We start from the raw sequence: 16,768 nt of genomic DNA on the forward strand, positions 1-16,768 counted from the left end.
AGATATCCAGTTGTCCCAGCACTCTCTGTTGAAGAGATTATTTTTTCTCCTTTGAATGAACTTGGCATCCTTTCCAAAAATCAGTTGACCATAGATGTATGAGTTTATTTCTGAACTCTCAATTCTATTCCATTCGTCTGTATGTCTATCTTTATGCCAGTACTATACTGCTTTGATCACTATACCTTTGTAGTAAGTTTTGAAATTGGGAGGTGTGAGTCCTTCAACTTTGTACTTCTTTTTCAAGATCATTTGCCTGTGTGGAGTCCCTTGCAGCTCCATATAAATTTGACTATTGACTTTTCCATTCCTACAAAAAAGCCACTGGAATTTTGATAGGGATTATACTGATCTGCAGATCACTTTGGGTAGTACTGACATCTTGACAATATTAAATCTTCCTGTCCGTGAAAACAGGATGTATTTCCACTTATTTAGACTTTTCAAGATAATTTTTATACCCCTTAGTAGAATACTAGTTTAGGCAAAACCATCCAATTCCTTCCAAAGTTACCAAAGAACACATGGGCAAAAGTCCAGAATATTGAATGAATGCATCAAAACACATTTCACTGCAATTCACAAAGCATCGCTTTATTTTCATATGAATAGTAGTCACTGATAAAGGGAAAAAACAAAATCATGACTATCAGTATTTACTTAGGGAATCATTTTCATAGAACACTGATGAAGGAACATGGTATACATATTCAGAGTGGCAGGGGACACAGGGACAAGCACACTAGATTGAAAGCATAAAAGCATATTCTCATAAGGACCAAGCAATCCTTGTTGTTGGAGGACCAAATGGAATCATCATTAATGTAAGTAGAATCAAAGTTCACGATCTGTAAGTCCTTCTTGAGGTATGCATGATTCAGCTTGTTTACAGTTCGAACAAAGGCATATTTGGAAGCACAACTATATGCTTCCAAACTGTACACTTTCTTGAAATGCAGATCAAAAAATGGATTGTCCTAGAAGAAAAAGAGAGACATGATTTTGTTTGTAGCCAGGAAAGTAGCTAGATTTCCTGGATTCTCTCATATTGATTGTTGTATTGATTGTAAAGTATCAGTATCAAACGTTTTCCCAAAATTTACAAATGAGCTTTCCAAAACTACCTGTTTCAAACATGTTGCTTCTACAAAGAACAACAATAAGAAAGATTATTTTTGAAGCATCTGTGATTTTTCAATTATGCAAATAAATATGTGTCAAAATGTGCAGTTACCAAGTCTTCCCAAGGTAGTGAATTTGAGAGGATGGATGGGGATGGAAGAAAAGAATAAACCCAATTATAGACTTCCACAGGAGAGAAAAGGTTTCTCCTTTTCTCTACTAGGAGGTTGGCCCCTTGTGCTATTTCAATGGTAGAAGGGGGAAATACAGAATGGCTAATCAGCCTTTGGCATACAACAGATCACCAACTTGCTGGCTTTGAAGTTAATAGCAAGTAATTACTTTTAAAGTTAATAGCAAGGATCATTAAATCATTTGACTGAAACTGACAATTTACTAAAGACTGACTCCCTGGATTGCTCTAGGCTGTATACTTATAGTGGAGATGTTTCAGGGAAAAGTAGGCATCAAACCTGATCTAGGTCCTACATGTTAAAATAATAATCATTGCTACTGTTACTAATAGCACTAACAACTATACCTTGCATTTATAAAGTGCTTTTCAGTTTACTAAATGCTTTAGCATTCATTATCTGCCTAACTCCTAGCTCTCTTTGAGGGCAGAGGTTTTCAGTTATTTATCTTTTGTGTTTCCACAGCAACTACTAAGTTCTCAACAAATGTGTGTTGAACTGATCTGAAGTCATCCTATAAAAAGAGAAGTGGAGGTAAACATTGCCCTAAATGATAAAGAGGCAGAGAGAGACCAGACCAAACAAAAGTATTAATGACTTGTTACCATGCAGTGTGTAAAGTTTGTATATAAGAACTTATGTATCTGCAATTTCTTTTTCAAATAGGAAAATTCTTAGAGGAGACAGGAAAAAGAACAAGGGTTTTGGAGTTAGCCAACCATTTTGACTCTGATGTAACCATGGGCAGGGCACTTGTTATATTTGGCCTTCACTTTTTAGATAGGTTTGCTATGAAGTTTGTATGAGATTAATCATTTAAACTGTGATACTAGTATGGAGCTTAATGAATGATAGTTCCTTTTCCCAAATCTGTCCCCAAAGATTGTGATACTGGTGTTAATATCACCTTGCTTTACACTATTAACACTTTTAAAAAACAAAACAATACTTTAAGAAAAAGAATGTACAAGGGTGATGTGATTTTAAGTACAATGTTCTCTAGTCACACCTTGCAAAATGTTTCCTAGCTGTCATGATTGTAGATTGAAGGACAGTTCTTTAGAGAATCTCAATGAAAGGAAATCACACCCATTCCGTCACCAGATACTAATCATACTCCTTATGTAGTTTCCTCACAGAAACATTTACTCATTATCATGTAGAAAATATCCTTTGTTCTTCTGAGATACTTGGAGAGGATTAAGTTTTTCCATTAGCCGAATAATTGAAGCCTAGGCAGGCATGAACATAGAATACAAGTTCGTCCATCTGTCCCTTCCTTCCTTCCTCCCTCCTGCCCTCCCTCCCTCCCTTCCTTCCTTCCTCTCTCCCTCTGTCTCCCCCTCTTCCTCTCTCTTTCTTTCTTTTGATAGAGCTAAAAGGGAATCTCATAGATCATTCAGTAATCCCTTGTTTATAGTAGATTAAATATAATATAATATAATGTAATGTGATAGTGAATAATAGTTTACAGAGGGGTGAAGCCCAGGTCACACATGTAGTTATTGGCAGAGCCAAGACAAGGACTAAGCTCTCACTCAGCCCAACCCCATTTCCTGCTTCATCATTCTCTCTTCTGTTGCACCATGTCAGTCTCCAAATCCCCAGTCATTCTGATTTCTGCTTTATAAATTGACTTCCATTTCAATTCCATTCCATTTTAAAGTTGACAGCTTTTGGCTTTAAATAGCTCTATGTAAAACTGAATCATTGCTATCGAGAAAAATATAATAAATGCTGACTCCTGAGGATTCAATTACAAGAGCGAAGACAAGTGGAAATTCCCAGAACAACTGAGATATTTTTACTTCATCCACAGAAAAGAAATATTTAAAAGAAATACTCTTTGGATATTATAGGTTTTCTTCTGACAATTTAATATTTTAGGCCCTAAAGTGATCAGAAAAATAGAAATACTCAATTTCCCTTTTGTATCTAGTTCACTATGAAAGATAACAATCTTCAAATGGGAAAGGGAATAATTAACAACATAGAGATGGAATTAAAGGCCAGAAAGGTGAGGAGAAAATAGAGCAGAGCTGGCTGCTTCCAATGAATCTAAGCTCGCAGTCTTGATTAATACATCCCCAGGCACTGACCAAGCTTATAGAAAATAATTATGACATTAGTAACATTTGGGGTATTACTCTTGGGGTGGGTATAAAAGATGGGGTCTGTAAAATCTTTCTTTCTTAGAAATTTATTTCCTAGTTCTGTAGAAATGGTTGTATTAGATGTTCTCTATCATTTAATAATATATTTGCAGACTAAAATATATAAGTGCTGTATAATTGGCTGTATAAAATCAGCCAATTATGTTAAACTAGCATATCTACCTTTACTGTGTTTGCCATTAGCCTGAATAGAAAGCCTTTAAAATTGATTTTTTGTAGAAAGCATTTGAATGCATTTTGTTTGGTATTATATTTATTCAATAAAGTATTTAATTAGTGCTAAGTTGGACCCTGTTGCTAAGCCCCAGAAAACAATCATCCTAGATAGGGTTAAACCCCCAGTAAAATTGCCATATTGCACATGTCTTAATGAAGTTTGAATGCTAAATAAATTTTATATTCACTTGAGAACTTAAGAAAAAAATAAGAAAATGGTCAAAAAAGAGGTGGGCATGATTAATTCTTGAAACTACAGCTTAGTGAACTTGACACTGACTTGTATAAAAGTCAATGCAGTATAGAAATTTTGGCAAATACTTAAAAGTATATAGAAGAAAATACTTTAAAAATTTGTACTCCTATGACACAGAGATAATTATTGTTAAAGTACTGGTTAGTTTCATATATACATTTATATACCCACATACATTTTTTGGTATTAAAATTTAAGGTTCAGCTTTCAGTTTTCAATACTATGATAAATTAAATATGTAAAATGAGATAATATTATAGAAAAGTTTTGTATTTAGCTGATTTTTAAAAAACTTATTAAATGGTGAACAAATGTGTTCTGAGGTATTCTTTTGGAAACATGACTTTTAATGACCATGTAATGTTCCAGCATATTGACATGAAAAAATATATTTAACTATTTCCTAAGTGTTGAACATTTAGGTAGAATATAATATCATAAAAATGCTATGTAGGGCTTCCCTGGTGGCGCAGTGGTTGAGAATCCGCCTACCGATGCAGGGGACACGGGTTTGTGGCCCAGTCCGGGAGGATCCCACATGCCGCAGAGCGGCTGGGCCTGTGAACAATGGCCGCTGAGCCTGCGCGTCCAGAGCCTGTGCTCCGCAACGGGAGAGGCCACAGCAGTGAGAGGCCCGCGTACCGCAAAAAAAAAAAGAAAGAAAAATGCTATGTGATTACTTAGGAAAGAAAGCAATGAAATCCAGCATGCTTTCACCAAGAAGTCATGCCAAACACACCAAATTTTAAAAATAAGATTCCTAGGTGATAAAATAATAGCAGATAACATATATTGATTTCAGTAAAGATCTTAAGGGAAAAATTTAGATATTCAGACTAGATAATTAATAAGGCAGAATTAAGTGGCAGAATTAAGAGCTTGTGTCCATTTAACTTACCACTGTATCCTCAGAGCCTGGTATACCATAAATTCTCAGTGAATGACTGAATACACAAATTTGTAGAGATGATAAACAATCAGTCCAAAGAAGACAAATTGATAGATTTGGAGGTAAAGTCTAGTTCCATCTCTAGAGTAGTTATTTGACCTTAGGCAAGTCAGTTAATTTCTTTATGTCTCATTTTCCTCATCTGTAAATCGGGAGTAATGATAGAATCAAATTGATGGGATTTTTGTGACAATTATGTGAAGTTTTATATGGAAAGAGCTTTTTGTGGTTCCTGTCATCTGGTAAGAGTTTACTGAGTGTGAGATGGTAGCAGGTAGCAGTACTACTAGTAGAAGTAATATTAGTAGTAGTAATGATAACCTATCAATTACCTAGAGGTATGCACTTAGCCCTGCCTGCTTCATCATTTTTATTATTGACTTGAATGAAGTCCTAAATGCTGTGCGCATTAAATCTGCATCATACTATAGTGAATATTAAAAAATAAAAATATTAGAAGATTTGATAGGCAGGAACAATAGACCAACCTAAGAATATGGCATTTAATCAGATTAAGAATAAATGAGCTTAAATTCTAATTCATCCAACAATAACAGAAATATTTATTGAGTCTCTGATAACTGCCAGGCAGAAGCCTACAATAAAAGATGAAAAGGAATGGTTACAGTTTTTTATCCAGAGGGAAGACAGAGTAAGCCAACAGTTGCAGTTTGTTGGATTATTTACATCCACTGTGCAATGGGGTTATAGGGCAGGGGGACATGAGTAGGACTTTACTCCATGGGGAATCTGAGAATGGGGTGAGGGATGGAGGTGACTGAGCTTTCTAAGCTCCAAGAGTATTAAAGTACTTTTGCTGTAAAAAGTTTTAGGGGAAATGACCAGATGTAAAGAAGCCAGATCATGAAGGGCTTTTATCTAGATTTTATTCCATGTATGTAGAAGGTATGGCAGATCAGGTTAAATGGCAATTCATGCCCAAAAGACCTGAGGTCTCAGTTGAATGTTTACTAGAAATAAGAATCCAGATCAAAGGAAATACAAACTGGTCATGCTAATTCTAAAGTATTGTATTTAATTCTGGAAAAACGGAAACATTCCAGAGGAGAAGAAATTGCATAGTGAAGGGTGTTGCAGCAATGTCATGGGAGAAAATAACAACAGTACTATGACCTCTTAGTGTTTGTATAATCCTGTCATATTATCTTATTTGATCTTCATATGAACATTATTTAAAGAATAAAATGGTTACATTTAACCCAGAAAAGAGAAAACTTGAGGGAAGCTTATTAGTGTCTTCAAACATTGGAAAGGCTGCTATGCGAAAGGAGGGTTGGGTTTGTTCTGGTTGCTTCAAATGACGAAGCTAGGACTGATGGGTGGATGTTATAGTGAAAGAGATTTTAGTTAAACATAAGTGGGACATGTAAAAATAGAGGATGTTAATTTGGAAATAGAATGGATTTACTCATGTGGTAATGAGTTCTCCATCAGTAGAAGAGTTCAAGGAGAGACTGGGAAAACCACTTTCAAGTGGTCATACAAGAGATTAAAGTACACACCCTTTCCCCACTTTCAACACTGAGGTTGTAGGATTTCCAAGGGTTATTGATCCTTCCAGAGGATCAAGCAGCTAACTGACAGTAAAATCTGAAGATGAGGAAAGGAATCCCCACAACTTACAGAGGAAACTGGGCTGGGGAGAGAGTGGTGGTGGAAGCATCAGATATTTAAAGTTTCAGAACTGACTGGAAGATTGTGTTTAACCTGTTAAGAAGAACTTGGGAAAGATGCTTTAAATCTCATAGACAAAATTCAAATTTAAACTCATAAAAACAGAACAAACAAACCAGTAGATAATCCCAGTAGATTAAACTCTACCACTTAAGAATAATATGTCATTTTAACATTCAGTACTTGCCAAAAATATATGAAGTAAGATATTAACCATAAAGGTCTCCAGCATATTGATCCCACATCTCCCTTACAAAACATAACACTTACTGTATCTGCTTCTTTTCCATCGATCATCTGCAGATCGTTCAAAGACCACTTTTTGGTTACTTCATATTTTTCATCTAAACCTATTCTGTAGTGTTTCACCATAATTATTTTTACTTCTTCATTTTTGGTCACTGTAGGACAGAAAAACACTTCGTTTACATAGACTCTTAGAAGATAATAAATTATTCATCGTCATACTTTTCAGTATTTATGAATCTCCTTTTCCTATAATAAACTTGAACGTACATTGTATCTGCACCCCAGTTATGAACCCCGAGGTATCTGAAGCTTCATGAGTCTGCCCTCAAATTTCCTCAGTGTGTTAACTTTATTTTTACTGCAGTTGTGGTCACATACAGCCGCGGTAATGTCTGTCAGATAGAACACCGAGCTCTGTGCTTTCAGCTCTGAGCTTTGTGGTGGAGGATAGAGTTCAACTCAGGGCAGGAAATAGGAGGCTTAGTGTGAGCATACAGTCAGTGCCAAAGTGTTTACCAGAACAAGATGGAATTTTAATTTATGACAATATAAGAAAATGAGCACAGGAAAGTAAACAGTTCTGCTCACACAGCAACCCACTGTTGAAGACTGACCATGAAAATACTAGTGCACACTTTTTTTTTTAAGTTGCTGCGAGATTTTTGATGTAAGAGTGCTTGCAAAACAGCAACTACTGACCTATTTGGTATTGTTTGAGATTTTTAATCCTCTGTAGTGTGTATCCAAAATCCTAGTATTCAAAATGTGCCATTGAGACAAAAAACTTTAGTACTATACTTTGAAAGGTATGGGAAAATCATTGCTTATTTTATGTGAACAACATGAGGGAAATAATTTCCTGGTCTTAAAATCATTGTGTTTGGTCTCATATGAACACATTAGAAGAATCAACACTTGATGTTAGAGTTCCTGGGCTGAAAGTTATCAATGAGTTCCCAAGGGAGTATTTACTGGGTATCCACTATTTGCCTGATAGAACTATTACAAATGTCACAGAGGGTACAAGTATGAGACATGGTCCCTGCCCTCTGGAAATTTATGGTTTTGTTGAAGAGACAAGGCTAACATACGTGTCACATAAAATATATAATATGAAGGTATACAGGTATATTATAAAGAGGTGGCGGTGGGAATTGGATATCTTTATTTATTTATTTATTTATTTTGTACACGGGCCTCTCACTGTTGTGGCCTCTCCCGTTGCGGAGCGCAGGCTCAGCGGCCATGGCTCACGGGCCCAGCCGCTCCGCGGCATGTGGGATCTTCCTGGACCGGGGCACAAACACGTGTCCCCTGCATCGGCAGGCGGACTCTCAACCGCTGTGTCACCAGGGAAGCCGGGAATTGAATATCTTAAACTTTCAAGATGGATGATGTCACTTGGAGAGTTACAAGGTGGTTCTGTCTTCTAAGAATGAGACTGGCACACCATTGTAAAGCAATTATACTCCAATAAAGATGTTTAAAAGAAAAGAATGAGGGGGGAAACAGGAAAAAAAATAAAAATAAAAAATAAAAAAAAAAAAAAGAAAAGAATGAGACTGGAATTTGTCTTTGGGGAAGACTCTCTTTTGGTTCTGGAAAGCATCACTTTGGCATGATCTCCTAGTTAAGAAGATTATTACAATATAATCATAGTGATAGATAAGCAATATGGAACAGACTATATGTTCAACAGAAGTTCTAAGAAGGGAGAGGATTTGAATAGTTAAGGAAATAATTATGGAAGAAATAGAATTGGAGATAGAGCTTTAAAATTAGTAAAGGCAAGGATGATACTGACGGCATTTCTAGGTGAAGGACAGTATGACAAAATGAGTAGACAATAGACCCTGAACTTCACCAGGTATGATTAGAGATAGTGGATTGTATAGATTGATTGGTGTTAGGATATGGTGGACAACAAGGTTAACCAGATTGTGAAAATGTTTTGAAAAGTGACAGAAACCACTGTGGACTCATGGTGTCTCAACCCCCCTCTGATGGGAGGGATTGGAATCTGGCCTGGACAGTGAGGGCTCCAGAGTTGGGACTGGTGAAGGGAGTAGTTATCCTCTATAAGTGCAGGTGATACTGAAATTAAGGCAACCAGTTGAGTTTAGACTTCATGATGAAGCTGAGCTCAGTCTCCCAGAGAAGGGAGTCTGAGCAGGTTGACAAATCTAAGAAGAGGGTACTATGTCAGGAGTTCAGTGAAAGCTCATACTGTAATACATATTCAGTAAGTCTCTTTCCTCCTTGAACAGGATACTAAGACAGTGGTGCCCTGTTGAAGGAGTATTTTTCTGGAATCACTGATGCCCAGGATACATTGAAGAAGAAAAGAGAGAAGAACTGGAGGTCCCTAGAAGAGGCAGTGTGTCTTAGTGGGCTCTGGCATTAAACATTCTGGATTCAAATCATGACACCACTTCTTGTGGTCTGTAATCTCATTATTTAATCTCTAGAGAGATTAAACCTCAGTTTTCTCATGTTGGAAAGTGGACATCAGAGTGATACAAACCCACAGGGTATAAAGATTAAAGTATATAAATGACTTAGGATAGTGTCTGGTTTATAGTAATTGTTTCCATTTTTGTTTTGTTTTGTTTATGAGGCTGTTGTTGGAATCTAGGCATAGGATGTAGGCAATGGAAATAGAAGTGGTAAATCTAAGTTAGATTTAAAATGAGGCATTCAAAACACTGGATGAAAACCAAATACGTAAGCATGGTTGGGCGGAATAGTGAATTTAGTCTTTGATGTACAGATGAGCTCCATAAACTATCTCAGAAGAGAAGGAGATGATGGAAGTTTATAGTTTAGGAATGAAGATACAGACTTGGGATTTTTCTGTGTGGACAGGTTTCCAAAACTAGGTTTATAGGGAAAAGAGCAGAGGAAAGAGGTGAAACAGAGTAGAGAAAAAAAAAGGTGCCAGCAGAGAGGTCTAAGAAGGGGCCATCAGAAAAGAGACAAGCCCAACAGTGCAATGCTATGGAAATCAAGAGGCCAGAGAATTTCAAGAGTTGGAGACAATCCCATGAAGTTACTTTGTTGGGTAACTTTGTTTAGTCTTGGCACTGAATCTGACTTAGAGAAGATCATTGATTTCTTCCCCGAGGGCAGTTTCTCTAGAATGGGGAGGGCAGAAAACAGCTCATAGAGGGCTCCTTCATGGACTAACTATACTGAGTGTGTACTATGTGCCAGTTCTTATGTTAGGTAGGGTTTAGAAAGAGAGATAAGAGAATAAAGGCTATGATTTAGATCACATATTCCAAGAGTTTGGAAAGAGGAGTGATTGCATATTTTGAGGACAAAAGGAGTAATTGAGGGGCATGTCCTGTAGGGGACCTAGTGTGGAAGATCTTAACCTTGGGTACGAAAACTGGCTCAGAGACTGTGAGTCTCCTGAAACTGTGCAAAATTTGGTGGGTTTCTGTCCGTGTACACTTCTCCAACCCTAAAAAAGGTCCATTTCCACTGGTCTAGATGTTAGCTTTGGGAAGAGGAAAGGAAAAGAGAAAAGAAGCCATTAGGCTGGTGTGTTGAAGTGGAAGCATGGTTGATTCTGTCATACTTACTAAGGACAAGATTTTGGAGGCAGTTCCTTCCACTAGGAGGTAATTGTCTGTCCCAACAAAGGCTCTACCTCAGAACCAAATAATAATGTTCTTGTTCTGTCTAGCTGTCTCACTGGCAACTTAGGAAGTGGGAGAGGATGGGGATGGGGAGAAATAACTGGATACTGTATAAAAATATCATTCCACTGCCTCATCTACATGTTATGATAACCAGCTAATTGACTGTAGACCCACTGATTTGTTTCATTAATTTGATAAGTATTTGAGTGCCCCTTTTGTACAAAGCCCTGGGCTAGGCATTGAAAAAGTGCATTCCCCTATGGCACCATTCCTGCTCTTGCTGAGATTACAGAGAGTGGGGTTTCAGAGAGAAAACACACGATCAAGTGCTGTGAATAAGGCATGGACAGGGTCTTATAGGAACATGGAGAAGGGACGTCTTCATCCCACTAGGGGTCAGAGAGAGCTTCTTGAAGGAGGTTATCTGAGTTGTAAAGGACCATGGGAGTTAGCAGAATGAAGAAAGGGGTAAAGGGAGTTCTGGAATTGCATGTGTACAAAAGCATAAAATACTTGAATCTTTTGAGTCCTTACAGGCATTTAGTATTTCTGGCATGAAGGGTAGGGGTGAATAGGTGGTACGAAGCAGCGTAGGCAGGAGCTGGTTCCTGAAAGTTCTAGAATGCTATGCTAAGGAGTTCAAATGTTATCCTGAAAGCTCTGGTTTTGGGGAGATTGCTGAGGGTGAGGAGTGTTGTCACTGAAGGACTTTAAGTGAATGGTCAGGCTGAGCTTTACATTTTAGAAAGTTTTCTCAGGCAGTTCTGTAAAGGATTGGTGGGAGGGAGGGAATGAAGAAAGAGACGTAAAGAAGGTAGGATCTACCAGTCATCAAGTTTTCTTACATTAATGGTCACTGTCCCACTAATAACAAACTAAGAAAATAAAATGCATGCTTTAAAAGTTAACCTTTTGATACAGTGATGCAGCGCAGAGACGGTACAACCTCCTTAATTTGGCAAAATAGTCTCCTCTGCAGCCAAGGAGGTTCCAAGAACTGTCTTTAGTCGAGAGTGAAAGTCTGCTCAGGCTGAAGTGGACCCAATCCCTAAGTTCCATACTTGAGTTCTGCTGCCAGCTAAAATTAAATGGCCGTATTCACATTAAGGCAGTGGCAAAGTGGAAACATCACATTGTCTTAAAACAGAAATGTGTTTATATAGTCAATATGTTAACAGAGTTGGTTTCCGTAACATCAGATGTGCTGCTATCTAATTATGATTTAGTGATATCTATAGACCCAGGGACTTTCAGAAATGAACCTGCTCCAGTATCACCATTTTAGTTAGCATTTTCAGAACAACCATCTTAACTTCACGCTAACAACTTATCTTCACTTTTAATTTCAAAATAAACATTGTTGTTAAAAACTGCCTCTATTATCACGGTGAAATAGTCACTATTATTCATGAGGCTAAGCGGAAAGAAGATTGACCAAGTGAACCAATGTAATTTGGCAGAACAAGAAAAATAGTAGCTCACGAGTAAACTGCACAGAAAAACTTTAAATACATAAACCACTGTCATTTTATAGTCCCAGTGTTACATAATTGTTTTCATCATTGAAATTAAGTAATAGGGAAAAACTACCATGAGATATCAAAGACAAGAAGCCTCAGTGAAAATGTTTCAATGTATTGGTGATGTCTTGGGGTTGTTGAGAATGCTATTACTAATTTCATCAAAAAAATAACTTTCAAATAATTTTTCTAGAAATATTTTAATCAAATCGATTTTGGCGCAATACTGGGTACTCTAGATTTAATGTTTGTCCCTCCTTCCCCTCAATTACTATGTTGAAATCCTAACCCCCAAGGTAATGGTAATAGGAGGTGGGGTCTTTCAGAGGTGATTAGGTCGTGAGGGCAGAGCCCTCATGAATGGGATTAGTGTCCCTATAAAAAGACCCCAGAGAGCTCCCTTGCCCTTTCCACCCTGCAAGGTTAGAGGGAGAAAAAGGTGGTCTATGAGGACGCAGATCCCCACCAGACACCGAATCTGCAGGCACCATGTTCTTGGTGCCTCCAGAACTGTGAGAAATAAATGTTTGTTGTTTATAAGCCACCCAGTCTCTAGTATTTTGTTTCCTTTTCTTGTTAACTTATTTAACACTCTTATTGTTAACAGTATAAATGATTTCACAAAATTATTCAATTCTCCAGTTCACAGAGAAGAAGTTCTTTTTTGGCATCAACATGTAATAGGTATGGAGAGTTTATGCATACTATCTTCATAATTCTGGCAAATGCCATTTATTTTCAAATAAATTACCTGTGAATGGAGAATGTTTTTCTAAATATATGTGAATACTTAAATCTGTATCTGAATATGTATACAATTTTTATTTATAAAATATAAATATACATACTTCCATATGTTTACTGTATATTTTATTTTTATTATAAATATTTATTTACAGCATATATTATTTATACATAAATACTTCAGCATATGTTTTCACAATAGATACATTCTTTTCTGTAATTTTAACAATATAACCCCACCTTCCAATTTGGAATAAAAGTCTAGCCCTATTTGGAATAGAATTTATTATTTTTTTCCACCTAGTTAGGATTTAAGAGGAGAGCACTATGTGTAGATGTAAATGTTATTATTTCTGGTTCAGAGAGGTCAACACCGAGGCCAGAGTGTCGCCCCATATATCACAGCTGGCAGGTGGGCAAAGCAGAGTCATGTTTCACACCAGCTGTGTCATACTCTTAGCCTTCCAAGGTCCATTCCACCATGCCCTTCTACTTCCCATCCAATCAGCCATAATCACTTTACATGCGATTTCAAGTCCTTCAGAATTTCTTAACTCATTTGCATTCTCATTACTGCACAACTGACTTGTCCCTTTCTTTTTCCGTACTTTATAGAGCTCCTCCCTCCTTCCTAATAAGTTGCCACTTTTAACAGCCAGGGATAATGATGTTCTAGGCTAGGGGAAGCTAATTTCCAGGGGAAATGACCATGTAAACCCTGATGTGGGAGGAGACAGAGGTGCCAGGAAATCCCCAATGTAAATCCTAGCAAACTTCAGAGAGGGAGACAGAATTTAAGACATCTGCTTTTTGACATTGACCAAGTAAGTTATCAAGGCAACAGTAAATCACAATCATTTGGTTGTGCGACCGCTTCAAAAGACAGACTCTGATTGGATAAATAGAAAGTTTAACTTATTTAAACATATCTTCTTTAATTTGAGAAATGCATGATAGATTTAACCACTCTAGACTTGATTCTCACAAATTTAGAACTGCTGGATTGTAGGATATAAAGAGGAAATCATAACTATACATCTCCCTACTCCCAGAAGGTGGCCAACATTCAAAACCTGGAGTAACCTGCCTCAACAGTTGAGATATGGCCTGCTTGATTCCTATCAATGGAGATTTTCTGAGTAAAGCATAGTCAAATAGTTAGGACTAGCAAGCATCACACTGACTTTATTTTAAATTATTGTTCTGTCTAATTGCATTTGAAATGGTCATAAAGAGATGCCACATTTGGGGAAAGTGCTCTCAAGTTGATGGATGTGATACATAGAAGAGTCATAAAGTTGGTGAAGGAACATGACTTATAATGTTAACTTTTACCTGGAATATCACAATATTGTCTTCTCTTTCTCACATCTAAGAGAACCTTGTTTTTCCTTTGCTTCTAACATGACAGAATCATTGAATTTTACTAATGAAAGTGATCACCTACTTTATGTGGTCATTGTCCAGGTGAAAACATTAAACCCTAAAGAGGTTGCCTTCACACATGTTAACAATGCCAACCCCTTGTTGTTCCAATCCTGGTTAAAAGGATTCATGTCATTTATGACAACAGAGAACAGGTGACCCCAACCCACAGTGTCTTTCTCAGAACTTGAGGATATTGGGGAAAAAATTACATCCATTTCCCAAAATTTAATTCTAGGAGTGTTTTGGTTTTTTTCCATGCCAGATAGAACAAGTTAATTATATCATTGGAGGCAGGCATTAAGATACATGTGGTAAATTAGGTGTAAATAATGCCTGGTAAATAAATATACATTATTGATTGTTCTATTTCTTATAAGTTTCTTAAAAAACACGTATACACTAATGTTATGTGATGAGTAATTAGTTTTATAAAGTAGGATTATAATAGGTATAAAATTATTAAATTTTAATGTTGGAATAAGCATATTCTCTAATATATTAAGTCAAGATACTTTGAGATATAGTGATCTGATCGTTTGAATATAATACAGTTTCTAAAATTGTTTCATTTGACCTTTTTCCATTTGATTTCTTTCTTTTTCCCAGACTGATTTTAAGTTTTGTACCTTGCTGATATGCTAAGCCTTACACTTTTTATTTATTTGGCAAAATATGCTAGGTAACGTATTAGATAAATGTTAGTATTCTTATTATTAAGTAAATATTAGTATACTTATTAGGAATTACAGAATTTTAAAGAGTTCTTAGCACTTTCTTTAAAGATGTTCTACTTCCCTTATAGTACCCCCTCTTGACAACTATTGAAAGTTCTTCTAAGCAAATTATCAGGAAAGGAATTATAACAAATTTTCTGAAAATGCTGAACTGTGTGCCTTAAAAAGCAAAGTCTACAATGAAAACTTAGAGTTTCTAAGCTCTTTCCTCCAAAGCCCCTGAAAACTATTAAAAAGCATGGATTGGGAAAAGGAAATGCTTATATTAAATTCAATAATAGCACAAGGATTTCTGTCTAAATTCAGCACAAAAATTACAGGTTAGGTAAATCATAATTAAGTGCAAAAGCTTATTCCTACCTTTGGACAATTTTCATGAATTTTTAAAGTATGAGGGAAAATATTTTAATTAGAGAACATTTCCTTAAAGTTCCATCTTCATGAACTAATTTCTATCATTAAAATATAGTTTCTGTGAGCATACTGTGAGAAAGAAGTTTTAAAAGATCATTTCTCTTTTCAAAATAAGCCACTAGGAAGTCTAAATAAGCCTCAGAAGAAAATCTAAGGTCTTTTTTTTTTTTTTTCTTTCCTAGCATGAAAAGAAAGAACCCTAGTTGTCCAGATTGGTTGGAAATACAGTTGTATAACTCAATTCTCCAATATGTTTAAAAATATATAGAGAGCCCTCCATTGAATTTTTTAAAACAAGCTCTTACACAAGAAAACTGCATGCCATGCAAGTGAATTAAGTAAAAGACTGGAGACTAAATAATCAAATCAGCAAAAGCACATACTCAGTTTCATTTCTGAACAATTAACCAAAATATTCTTAATACAATATTTTTTTGTCTTCCATTGTAGCACTTAAAAAAAATTCTGTAGAATCCACATTCGTAATCTTCACATGGTTAAGTTCTATCACAAGAAGATACATCTGCTGTTATTACATAGGAAAATAAACACCCAAAAATGTCCTTCTATCACCCAAGCAAATTAGGGTTATTTACATTTTGAAATGATAACAGAAAGAACAGATTACCTGACAAACAGAGGTAATACCTGTCCTGGACCGAGAACTCTATTTCAATAAACTCGTACAGATTCTGCGAGAGTGGCTTAAACAGTTTCTTCTCCAAGTCCTCCTTTACCAATGATGACATTTCCTCCAGTTCCACTTGGCCTGAGTTCTTGGCTCCAGCTCACTCTTTCTCTCCTTGTGCTCCCTAGATTTCTTGTTTTGGTTTGCAGCTCCTCGGTGAGTCCTGCCCACCTCCCAACCCTCACTTTCAACTTCTCATTCCTAGCCAGACCCAGGCTCCTGAGGGCACTCAGGGCGGTCAGACCCCCTCACTGCGGTATCTGCCCAGTGGCAGCAGCTGCGGCAGCCAAAATACAGCAGCGGCATCAGCCCCGCTGTCACTCTCCAGCATCCAGGCTCAAGGAGGCTGCTCTCTGGAGCTCTCCTGTGGTTTGTGGATGGGGAACATATTTATGAACACCAGCAGATACACTTGTGGAGTCCCCTGGTCTCCCTAGTCTAGTAACCTTTTCTCCTTTCACATCATTCTACAGAAGACCACTACTTCAGCTTGATTCCGTTACATAAATCAGCTGTCTGGCTCTATCGATTGGGATCATCTTCCATTAAGAACTTTGCCGTCATCGGCAAGAGAAAAAGCACTCGTGCTTTCTCCTGACACTTCCAACAAGTCTCTTTCCCTCCTTTCTTTCCCCTCCTGCAATTCATTCAGACCTTTGTTTTCAAGAGAGCCAGCATCCATTCCTGCATCCAAATTATTTTTTAAATGGGCTTACTTTAATGTTATTCATTTCTTTA

At 36.9% G+C, this 16,768-nt stretch overlaps 1 protein-coding gene across 1 annotated transcript; it reads right to left on the reverse strand.

Moving 5' to 3' along the window:
* Positions 1 to 574: 574 nt before the first annotated feature.
* On the reverse strand, positions 575 to 16,091 carry EXOC1L (exocyst complex component 1 like). Its single transcript, XM_059065937.2, has 3 exons — positions 15,971 to 16,091; positions 6,877 to 7,007; positions 575 to 977 (listed from the first exon to the last, which is right to left on the reverse strand). The coding sequence occupies exons 1-3, from the start codon at positions 16,089 to 16,091 to the stop codon at positions 711 to 713; spliced, it is 519 nt and encodes a 172-aa protein (XP_058921920.1). The 3' UTR covers positions 575 to 710.
* Between the last annotated feature and the right edge of the window lie 677 nt (positions 16,092 to 16,768).

This window comes from Kogia breviceps, chromosome 6 (genome assembly GCF_026419965.1).
Source record: "Kogia breviceps isolate mKogBre1 chromosome 6, mKogBre1 haplotype 1, whole genome shotgun sequence".
NCBI lineage: Eukaryota > Metazoa > Chordata > Mammalia > Artiodactyla > Physeteridae > Kogia > Kogia breviceps.

Coding starts and splice junctions, on each gene's coding strand:
- EXOC1L (XM_059065937.2), bottom strand. CDS start 16,091: ATGTCATCATTGGTAAAGGAGGACTTGGAGAAGAAACTGTTTAAGCCA. Junction 7,008..15,970: donor GTATTACCTCTGTTTGTCAG/GTAATCTGTTCT, acceptor TCTGTCCTACAG/TGACCAAAAATGAAGAAGTA. Junction 978..6,876: donor ATGGAAAAGAAGCAGATACA/GTAAGTGTTATG, acceptor TTTTTCTTCTAG/GACAATCCATTTTTTGATCT.